The following is an 11,427-nucleotide window of genomic DNA, read 5'->3' as shown; positions in this document are numbered from 1 at the left end:
CATGGCGTCCCCACAAGACCCCGTGCCAGGTTCCCGCGCCCCTGTCCCCGCGACACCGGCCCCCGCCTGCCCCCCCCATCCAGTCCGGCGTGTCCCCGCACCCCCGGCCCCCGTGTCCCTCCCTTCCGGCGTGTCCCCCCCTCCTCCGGCGTGTCCCCGCGCCCCCGGCCCCCGTGTCCCTCCCCTCCGGCGTGTCCCCCCTCCTCCGGCGTGTCCCCGCTCCCCCAGCCCCCGTGTGCCCCCCTCCGGCGTGTCCCCCCCTCCTCCGGCGTGTCCCCGCGCCCCCGGCCCCCGTGTCCCTCCCCTCCGGCGTGTCCCCCACCTCCGGCGTCTCCCCGCGCCCCCGGCCCCCGTGTGCCCCCCTCCGGCGTGTCCCCGCGTCCCCGGCCCGCGCCCGCTGACGCCATGACGCCGCGGCGGAGGGAGGGGCGGAGCGGGGCCGGCCCGAGAGGGGCGCGAGCGGCGGCAGCGGGCGGCGCGGCCGATGGACATGGGCACGCAGGGCTCGGGGCGCAAGCGGCTCCCCAACCGGGAGCGGCTGACGGCGGAGGACGACGCGCTGAACCAGATCGCGCGCGAGGTAGGCGGCCGGGGGGGGGCCGGGGGCCGGGGGGCGGCCGGGGGCGGCCGGGGGCGCCTCCGCGGCGGTCGCGCCCCGGTCGGTGGGTCGCTCGGTCCGTCCGCCGGCGGCGCGGGCCGGGCGCGGGTCCTTCGGCCCCGGGGACGAACCGGCGACGCCGACCCCTCCCCCACGCCCGGGGCCGCCGTCCCCCTCGGGGAGCGGCGCTGGGGCCGGCGGCTCAGGACCCTCCCCACCGCCCGGGGCCCGCGGGGTCGGGGAGCGAGCGCCCCGCTCGGTCGCGCGGCCTCGTGGGGGTGGAGCGGACCGACCCCGGAGGCCGGTGGACGGTCCCCGGAGGCCACATGGCCCTGGCGAAACGGCCTGGTTCATGTCCGTGACCACTGACCGTCGATTGACACGCAGGTGCAGCTCGGGCATGAGCGTGGTCTCTGTGAATCTTGTCTCTGGACCGAGCCCGAAAGCGGGTCCAGGCGCACGGAGAGGTTTTCGTCCAAGTTTCCTGGGCAGTTTATTGGAACGGCTGGTGATGAACTTGAAGCGTGGCAAATGAAGGGACGCTGTGTGCCTGTCTGTCCTCGTCCGCGCCGTTCCCCCCAAGGGTCCAACCTTTAGGTTAAACTAACCAATGACGCTGGAAAGTTGCACGGCAGATGGGCAGCGGCAGCTCCCTGGGGAAGGGGGCCCGTTCCCTGGGCCCCCGTGACAAAGAAACTTGCTACCTGGGGATTGTGTCCGGTGTAAATGCTAACTGCGAAGACTGTATATGCAGGTACAGTTCATCCCCCCGTCATGTACTCCCTCCCAAGGGTTCTGTTAGGATGTGGACTTAGTCTGCACAGCACTGGCCTCACGTGGAAAAACTCCCAAGCCACTCAGGCTGCGGGCTCTGATTGCCTCTGATTGCCTCTTCACTGAGGTCTGCTCTATGACCAGTTCTTAGGTGTTTTTGGTTTGCAAATACCCGATTTGGCGTTGATGGGCACGTGGCTATCCAACGGTGTTTGTTGAATACCGAAATGGATAAAGACTTTGGTTTTCCTCTGTATGAAAAGGAAAAGGGCTTTCCGGGCAAACTCCTATTCATGCCTTAAAACCCACTGGAGATCTGTGTCCTCCGTGAGCCCGCCCAGATCACGGCAGGCAGAGGTCTCCCTGCCTCCCCCAGGCTCCTGTCACTCTTGCCTCCCTGCACCTGGTGTGGTGGTCACTTCGGCTCGGCATAATTTGTTCTCCCTGTAGGAGGTGACACACAGGCAGGCGGTATCTCACTCCCTTTTGTATCCGCAGAGCTCCGCACAGAGTCAGGCGTGTGGTACAAGCTCCTGAGTGTGTTGCATTAATTAACAAACAAAAGAAGTACCAGGAGCTTAAAGTATGTTCTGCTAAATAAAGACGTTGGCTAAAAGTGGTAGCCTGAATATAATCCCCGCTGCTGTGAGGAGTGTCACTTATGTGTGTATTTGACCGAAAGACCAAGCAAGTGTCCTCTGGGAGGCCGGGGGGACTGGTGGTCTCGGCCTTGTCTTTCCGTGGCTGCTTATGGACAAAGGAACAGAAGACTGAGCGCTCGCTAGGTCTGCCTGGTATCTGCTGCTTTGGTTTGGAAGGAGAGGCTGGGGATGCTCCCTGGGTTGACACCCTTGAGGTCCTGAGGACCGGGAACCCGTGGTCCTGCCCCCCAGCCGGGGGGACGCAGATGGCAGTGACAGGTTCAGGCCTGGGAGTCAGACCTGGGCTGTGAAACCGCGCACACGTCCCCCCGGAGGAGCTATGTGATCCCAGGGAAGTGAGTTACTCGACCCCTTTCAGCCTCTGTCTTGTCGTCTCTGAAATGGGGAGAAGAAATCCGCTTTGGCTGTCGGTGAGTAACTAGGTCAATGTGAGATCTTCCCACCTGTCCTCCCATTAAAGCCACAGATGGGGCTGTTACAAGTACTGAGTGGCATGTATCTGTAATGTTGGGAGAAGCAGGTGCTACGTTTTCTGTTTTGCTACAAATTGAATTCTAGGGCCCAACTGTGAAAATTAAAACCGGGATTCAAATGGCGAGTATCTGTTCACCACGGAGTTCTTGAGACTTGCGCTAAAAGTTAACAAAAGTGTCATAAGTTTGGCTCCTTCTTATTTGCTCATCGATTCAGCAGATACGTGCCATGCTCTCCAGACTTCTGTCCCAGGGAGAGTAGGACTCAGGGATGGACCTGAAGGGAATTGCCCTCAAAGAATTGGGTCAGATCGGGCGCCTGGGTGGCTCAGTCGGTTAAGCGTCCGACTTCAGCCAGGTCACGATCTCGCGGTCCGTGAGTTCGAGCCCCACGTTGGGCTCTGGGCTGATGGCTCGGAGCCTGGAGCCTGCTTCCGATTCTGTGTCTCCCTCTCTCTCTGCCCCTCCCCTGTTCATGCTCTGTCTCTCTCTGTCTCAAAAATAAATAAAACGTTAAAAAAAAAAAAAAAAAAAAAGAATTGGGTCGGAAAGGGGCCTGACCTGTAGAGCAATAACTATAACAGAAGACAGGAAGAGAGCTGACGTTACAAGGGCATGGATGTTGTGCACTGAAAGTCTGGAAACGAGAGTTCCAGTTTACTGATGGGACTAGGGATGGCAATCCGAGGCGGCTTCCTGGAGGAAATGGCATTTCGAGGTTTTTCTGGAAGTGACAGAAACCCTGACCTGGACTGGCCTCCGCAAGAAGAAACATACTGGCTGCGGTATGGACTCCTGGCCAGCCCCACCAGTGGCCCCTTGTCTCCACAGCACCTTGAGGCTGGGCTGTCCTCTTCCGGATGGCCTCATCTCCAGGCTCTTGCTCCTGGAAGACTGGCTGCCATGTTCCCAGACATCCCCCCCCACCCCCCCCCATGAGCGCACACCCGGTCTCTCTCCTGAGATCTAGAAGCATCTTCCGTGACACATCTCCACGTGGCTCCCTGGCTGCTCCTGAGCCAAACTGTGACCAGGACTGTTGACTCAGCAGCCCACGCTAGTCTCTGTGCGTGAGTGTGTGGGGTGGGGGGGGTGTGGGGGGAGTCCTCCCTTAGGACCCGTCAGGCCTATCCTGGCAACGGGGGACGTTGGCTGCCTCTGAAGCACTTGGGGAGGCAAGGGGGCCTGAGTGAACACTGGAGAGGGTTTAAGCAGGTGGCAGGGGGTGGGTGGACATGGGCCGGGTGTCCAGGAATGTGCCCTCTGGAGAAAAAGGAGCATTCTGGGCCGAGGTGACCTGAGGCCCACTGGCAGGGTCACCGTGCGGGAAGTAGAGCGGGCAGGCAGGGCCCGGTCGGCCGAGGGGTTGGGACCCTCCTGGGTACGTGCCGGAAGCAGTGACCTGACACGGGGCCAGTTGACACACTCCTGGTTCAGATACATTATGGTCTCAGCCGAGGCGGGTTTCTAGTAAATGGAGTTGTAACTTTTGAACACTGTAGATGCATTAGCACAACTAGCTTGTCCCTGACGTGGAACTCGGGCAAGGTGTTGTCAGGAAAAAGGTCCAGGAAGCACTTTGAGACACCCGTCGCCACTGAGGGTGGGAGCAGTGCTTCTCACACCCTGGGGAAAGGTGTTTTGAAAGCAGTTCTATTTTTCTCTCCTACCGCGTTTCACATTCTGCTCAAGGCTTTTGGTAGCATCCCAGATTCTCATCCAGCGCTCTGCCGCTGAGGGAGAGGATACTGCTCTCCAGGTGCCTGGGGCAATTCAGAGTATCCTCTCGAAAGGAGAATCACAGCAACAGAAAAATTGAAAAAGGAAATCAGGGCGCCTGCGGGGCTCAGTCGGCTGAGTGTCCGACTTGGGCTCGGGTCGTGATCTCGTGGTTCACGAGTTCAAGCCCCACGTCGGGCTCTGTGCTGACGGCTCGGAGCCTGGAGCCTGCTTCGGATTCTGGGTCTCCCTCTCTCTCTGCCCTCCCCTGCTCAAGTTCTGTCTCTGTCTCTGTCTCTCCCTCTCTCTGTCTCTCAAAAATAAATAAATATTAAAAGAAAGGTTTTTAAGAATCACAGGCAAGTTGTATTAGAAATGGACTTGTGGGCCCTTTCACCAAGGCGGTGAATGAGTCATCCCCTGTGGCCACACAGACCCTTGTCCCCTTCTCTTCCTCACTCACAGCACAGTGCCCTCTCCTTGACTGTCCCCAGAGCCTCTTCTCTGAGACTGACCCTTGGGCACACGATGCCTACAGGGGCTCAGATCCCTCTTATTGGGGGGGGGGGGGTGTTGACTCCCTGGCCTGTGAGTGTGGCTCCTGGGGGTTCACAGCTGCCCCTTCACTAGAAAGGTGCCCCTGACCACATAGGAGTCACTGTGGGGGTGGGGGTATGACACCCCCCACCCCTGGGGCAGCTGCAGCTGTTGACCGAGGGTGTCAGTGTCCCCTCCCCTTGCTTCAAGGTGGAGCTAACTCTGCTCCAGAGCTCCCCGTGGGACGGGGCTGAAGGCACACTCCCGCGGAGGCCTCCTCCTGCCCCTGCCCCGCAGCTCCCCTCACCCCTCTTCTGCTGCCTGTGGATACATACCCGCATGCAAATCCCTGCCTCAGGCTCTGCTTCCGGGGATCCCAGTTTAGGACAACCCCGGGCTTCATTCTGGGTAGTTCTGTAAATGCAGGATATTCTCATCCTAAATCCTCCTTTCAGTTTACTGCCCAGCCCCCCTCACCCCTTGCTTCCCCAAATAGCCTTCCTAAGTCCGCTTGTCTTGAGGGACCCTGTCTCTTTTCTCCTCCAGCCTCAAGCCAAGCTGGGGGTTGGGCACACAAGTTCTTTTTCAGAATGGTCCTGGAAATCGGGCTCAGTTTGGGGCCTCACCTCCCTCCAGCTCCTCTGGGCCCGTGCCGTCTGGGAGTGAGCCCAGCGGGCCTGACACACACCCCTGGCCCCTTGCTCCACTCCCCTGCCCTCAGGTGAGACCACACTGAGCCCAGCGTTTACCCGAACTTGGTCTTGTTGCTACAGCCTGTTTCCTGTCGTTTGAACTGTCACCCTCATGCCTTTTTCCCAGGTGACATTGTCGTGCCCCCTTCTTCCAGGGGGTGGGAAGGGGCGAGGGGGTCGGATGCCCGGCACGGCACAGGCTGCCCCGCGGGAAGAACCCCCAATTCTAACGCAGCCGCTGAGGAGTAACCCCAGACCCTTCCGGGGCTCTTCTTCCTGAGACAGACACGCACATCCCGGTGTGTCAGCAGAGGGCATCAGGAATGTGACAAGACAGGCGTCCGGGGGGATTTTCATCACCAAGTCTGGGCCGTCAGGGGGTGCACACACTGAGCCCGTGACCGTGGCCTGTCTCGGTGAGTCCCAACGAGATGGTTCCAGTTGGACGTGGGATCAGGAACTCAGCTGTGGACGGGCCTGCGGGTCCCCGATGGCTTGCGGGCCCCGCCCCACAGCTATTTCTGTCAGAGAGCCAGCTGTCTCCCTCTCCCTTTTCTGGGCGACTCTCGTGATTCACCGGCGTCCCGCTTAGGGGCTGCGGCTTGTATTGTGGGTGACACACAGAGATGGCCCGGTGGGTGGGAAATCAGGGGACCCGGGTTCCAGCCGAGGCTGTGGATTGTGCGCCTTGTCAGGGAACAGGATTGGGAAGGGCGGAGGTGGGAGCGGAGGTGGCTTCTGAGGCCTGCGGGTTGCCGGATGCTCCCAGAAGCTTCCCCCATAGTTACATCAAACCCCAGGAGCAGAGTTTAGAGTATGTCTCTGTTTGACAGAGACAGACTCAGAGGTGCTAAGGGACCGGCCCAAGGTAACCAGGAAGGTGCCAGTTCGACCCCCAGGCTGCCCCCACTTCCTGGATCGATGTCTTGGCTCCAGCCAAGGCCCCGTTGCCCATGGTGTCCTGCAGTCACACCCACTCGCTTCCCATCTCTGGGACTCTTGTCCCCAGCTGACCTCTGGCCACCAGGCGTGACATTTCACGGGAGGGTCGGTACTCTTCTCCCCCGGCTACCCCTCCTTTTGCATTGTCCTTTTGCATTGTCTCGACTCCTAAACCGTCGCGTTTATTGAAGGTAATCTATGTTTTACCCGTGTCCCACATTCTCAGGCCATTCTCCACACAGCAGCTGGGTGATCCTTTTAAAATATGTCAGATCATGTCACTTCTCTAATTAAAACTCTCCAACGGCTTCTCATATCACCCCATCAAGGCCAAGTTCTCAATGGCCTGACAAGACCCTGAATGATCTGGCGATTAGCTCCGTGTCTATAAATAATACACGTGTGCACTCTATCGATTTTCCAAGCGTGGACACTAAGTGCCGGCTTCCTGGCGGGGGGGGGGGGCTGGGGGGGGGGGGGGCTGGGGCCCCGCCCTCCTCCCTCCGCATTGTCACACCACAGTCGTGTCGTGTTCGGGGTTATGTCGTAGGACAGCGGACTGCTAAAGAGGATAGTGCGACTGGGGTCAGATTCCTGGGCTCGAGTCCTGGCCCTGCCACGTGCTCCGTGGTTACTTCACCTTGTGGCCCAGGTGCCCCGCACGTAAGGTGGGAAAGTTTCGAGTGCACTTCCCGCAAGGGGTTTATGGGGGCAAAGGAGCTATTTCGTGAGAAGACCTCACTCAGCACGAGCCCCGGGTGCAGGGGAGGCTGGTGGTGACGGTGATGTCACGCACCGTGTGGTGCTGTAACGTTTCTGTCCTTGGACAGCTTTCTGCCTTTTCTGGAGTTGATGATTTGTTTTTTTGGTTTTTTCAATTGCGTTTCTGTCTACGTGTCTGTCATAGCCAGTTCTTCAACACCTTTTTGACAGAGCCCCTCACAATACTATTTCCTGTGTGATTCAACACACCAGACCATCTACCATTTCCCCTTCATTCTCTCTTCTGGGACTCGACCCCCTCCCCCAGATGTCTATCCACTCCCCTAGTCTGCTCCGGGCACTCTCAGGACTCATTGGTCATGTCCCTTGACCACGACTCTTTGAGTTTCTCTTGCCACTGTTCAGTTGTTGTTGGATCCCTCTTTGCCAGATTCTATATCGTCTTCTTCCTTGGATTAGTATCTCATTTTGCTGGAACGCGTCCTTCGTCCTTTGGTGGCCCTTCCTAAGCGTTCGCGTTTCCGAAAAGGACCATTCTACCCTCATACTTGACTGATAGTTTGGCTGACTGTAGCGTTCTAGGTTAAAAATAATTCTCCAAAGAATGACAAAGATCTCTATGTATTCTTTGAAATTATTTCCAGCATGCATTGTTAACTGAAAGAAGCAATGTGCAGAAAGCGAAAATAGCACGCTGTCCCTTATGTGAGAAGGGTGGGGATTTCTCCGCATTTGGGTGAACAAAGCCTGCAGAGCAAATGGAGTGTGGATGCGAGTGGAAGCAGATTTATCAAGTGTAACTTTTCATACACTTTGGACATGGAACCATGTGACTACCTTGCCTCTTCAATGAAATAAACTAATAGTTCCTAAGAAAGTAAAATTAAAAGCTATTTTCTACCATAATTTAAGAATTTTTTCCCATTTTATTCCAGCTTTCAGGATTGCTTTGAGAATTTTGATGAGTTGTGTATTTTCAGTATCCTGTATGATCTCTGCTTTTACTCTCTAGAAGCTTTTAGAACCTTCTCTTGATCTTTAGCGTTCTGGATCCCCCTGCCCCCCATATATTGAGCATTCATTGGGTTCGTTGGATCTGAACAAAACATGTATCCTAAAATTCTGGGGAATTTTCTGAATTTTCCCTTCTCCACCGTTTCCTCTGTCTCTTTTACAGCAGCTCCTTTGTTGAGAATAACTTCCTTTTCATTCCCATTCTCTAGCTTTTTTCTCTTGGTGATACTTTGTGGGAGATTACTCAACTGTATTCTTCCACTCCTTCTACTAAACGTATCTATTCTATATTTCATTTCAAAAAGGTGGGGTGTTTTTTTTTGGCTGTTATTCTTGGTTCCCTTTTTATGGCATTGTCTCTGATTCTCAAATGTAGCACCTTTTCTTGTCATTCTGAGGATATTAATTTGTTATTGTTGTTTTCTCCAAAACTTTTTTTCTTTTTTTTGTCCGCTGCGTTATGGTCTGTTTCTTTTTGTCCTTTGTTGCAGCCTCTTTTATCTTAAAGCCTCTTGCAGATGTGTGGTGATCCTTGGCTATCCACTCAGAGAATGAGGCACTAAAACATTATGAGAACAATTTGGGCAAAGGCCAGGAGGTGACATGGCACAAGATGGGACCAGGACACCATTGGGGGTACAGCGGGGCGGCTGAAGTGCTGACATCGGGCATTAAGTAGCTCCTCAGGGCACAGGCACACAGCCTGGATTGGAGCTCAGGTCCCTGGTCTGCAAGGCCAGTGCCCTGGACAGTGTCAGTATTGGAAGGAAATGTTGCCTAATGCTATCAAACCAGACCTCCGTAAGCTGTTTCCTATAGGTAGAGTTTTGTTTTTGATTAAGGATTGAGAAGAACGTTGAAAATTAATACGAGATTTATAACAGGACAGAGTAATCTCTAATGTCCCTACAGCCTGGACAAGGGAACTGGTCATTATGATATTCTTTTACTGAGAGTGGAATAAGGTATCAAATTAGGTGAGCAAACAAAGGGAGTTATAGAAATAAAATTTTCATAGCTTTACCCGTCAAGGATAATTCACTTACTTGTTGGGAACACTCTCTAAAATCTGAGCCATGAAACAACTATGAGATACCTGGAGAGTTTAGGTAGGCAGAATGTGATATGGTCTTGGCAGTGGGTAAACTCTTGGATCAGCAAGTACGTAAGAGCCAGAGCTGCTCAGGGCCTCCCCTGGAGTATTGCATTGCAATGCTTCCACCCACTTCTTGGCTTGGGGGAGTAAATGAAAAATCACACCGTGGTCGTGATGATAGAAACCTACAGGATCTAACGTTTTGTTTTGCTCTTAAGCTCCATCTCATAAGTTTATCTATTTTTTTAAGCCATCATCCTTGACTTAATTTTATTTTTTGCTTCCTTTTATGAAATCTCTTAGGCATGGGGGAAGACGCGGACGTTTCTGGGTTGACAGAAAGATTCAGTTTCCATGCTGACTGAACATCTGTTGTGTCTCTACCCTGGATGCCCTAGGATACTGCTTTAAGTTACCCCAGGTGTATTTTAACACCATCCAGAGCAGGGCTGGTTGCTAGGACTTTCCGCAGCGAGGGCAGCGCTCCGTCTCCGTGCTGTGTACGTGGTGGCCTCTAGCCCCGTGTGGCAGCTGAGCACCCAAAATGTGGCCCATGCCAGTGAGGAACTGCATCTTAAGTGTTACTTAATTTTAATTCGTTTGCATTTCAGTAGCCACCGCGGCTAGCGGCCACCGGATGGGCAGCAGAGGTTCAGAGCAGTGATTTATTCTCTGTTGTAATACAGCGTGATAGAGGTGTGTTCCGTAATGCAGAACAGGGCTCCGTGTCACTCGTGGCCAGGCGCCAAGGAGGAGCGTACCAGGGGAGTGGGGGCAGGACCGGCCGACCGCCGGAAGTCTCCATGGACGGTGTCTCCATGCACGGAAGTCTTCATGGACACTCCATGGACGAGTGTCTCCATGGAAGGAGCACTATCAGCCTTCTTAAGTTGGGGGACCGCAGACAGCTTATCACATCTGAGCCCCATGGTTAGAGTCACGAGTTGTGCCCGGGAAACGCAGGGCAGGTGGCCTGGTACACGGTGGGCACTAACTGAGCCCCGGTGGTTTTCTGCCTTCTGGTGGCTGTGTCCACCTCCGGAAAGAGACAGTGGGGGCACTTGATTGGCCAGGACGTGTCCAGAACCGCTCTTCCGGGGCGGGGGGTGCAGCACCCCCTTCCCAGGAGGCGGCCGAGAGGAGGGAGAGCAGACTGTAGGAACGGAAACCCCAGGAAGGCAGGTCCCCGCGTGCAGGGTCACCGACGGCCCTGGGGCTGGTTGGTGACTCTGAGTGAGCGCACAGACATTGGCCACTTCAGTGCCACACGTGTCTTCAGCGCCATGACCCTGCGGCTCCCGTAGAATCTAGAGCACGTGTGCAGCTGAACAGAGGGACGCAAAGGGCCCTCTGTTTTCAGCAGCGTTTTTGCTTCTTGGCCTTGAATTTGAGGATTAAGAGCAAGATGCCAGCAGACTTTCCAGGCTGTCAGGCAGCGACTCCTCGGGGCCGCGGTCCCCATGCTGGAGACCATGGCCACCCCACCTGGCCTTGTCCCGTGTGGTGTATCTCCAGGCTTACCTGACCTCTCAGGAGCCACTCAGTTACCTGCCCATTTGTCACATGAAGCGGTGGCCTCACGGCCCTCCCCTGTCGTCTCGGTTTCTCACATTCTTTCTCTTGCTTTTCTTGTAAGGGGCTTCCCGGCCTCCGCGCTGCAGACATTCAGATATTTGAGGGACAGCTCTCCGCTGGGGGAAAGACTGCCCTGTGTGTTGTAGATTTAACAGCATCCCTGACTTTCCCCCCGGGTGACAAACAAAATGGCCTAGACATTGGCAGGTGCCCCGGGGACGAGACGGCCCCATGGAGAAGCACGTTTGGCATTTTCCTACTGCCGCCCCGGCTCCATGGCTGAGCTGAGCCCCGCTCGCCTCGGCCCCGCAAACCCGACCTTCGCTCAGCCCTGACCCTGGGCCCCGTTGCTCCGTGGGGACAGGGAACACGGGCTGGCCCCCCCCTGCTCTGCGCCCAGTTTCCCCATCTCCCGCTCCCGGAAGTCAGCAGGTGCATCATGCCCTGGAGGGCCCGGGTGGAAGGTCCTGGGAGCAGCTGCGGACTCAGGAAGCTGGGACATCAGCTGCAAGTTCGGTGACTCTTCGCCGTGTTCCAGAGTGCACTCGAGTGGGTGGCGGGGGCCGGGAGGGTGTGGAGAGTCTACAAGGCGGGCACTGGAACAGACCTTGAATTCTCTCCT

The 11,427-nt window shown here is 56.1% G+C and overlaps 1 protein-coding gene across 43 annotated transcripts in view; it reads left to right on the top strand.

Moving 5' to 3' along the window:
• The first annotated feature begins 423 nt into the window (after positions 1-423).
• Positions 424-11,427, top strand: part of LRRFIP1 (LRR binding FLII interacting protein 1) — a 139,691-nt gene continuing 128,687 nt past the window's right edge. For 22 of the 43 annotated variants that reach the window (XM_078450734.2, XM_078450732.2, XM_078450709.2 and 19 more), the window contains exon 1: positions 426-580. In XM_078450734.2, the coding sequence (XP_078306860.1) occupies positions 485-580 (96 nt within the window). In that variant the 5' untranslated portion in view covers positions 426-484. Of the gene's footprint in view, positions 581-11,427 lie in introns of all 43 variants that reach the window. The other 21 variants (XM_078450736.2, XM_078450733.2, XM_078450717.2 and 18 more) reach the window with 5 other exon arrangements.

This window comes from Panthera onca, chromosome C1 (assembly GCF_046562875.1).
Source record: "Panthera onca isolate mPanOnc1 chromosome C1, mPanOnc1 haplotype 2, whole genome shotgun sequence".
Taxonomy (NCBI): domain Eukaryota; kingdom Metazoa; phylum Chordata; class Mammalia; order Carnivora; family Felidae; genus Panthera; species Panthera onca.
Note: the sequence above shows the minus strand (reverse complement) of the source record. Positions and strands in the feature narration are given on the sequence as shown.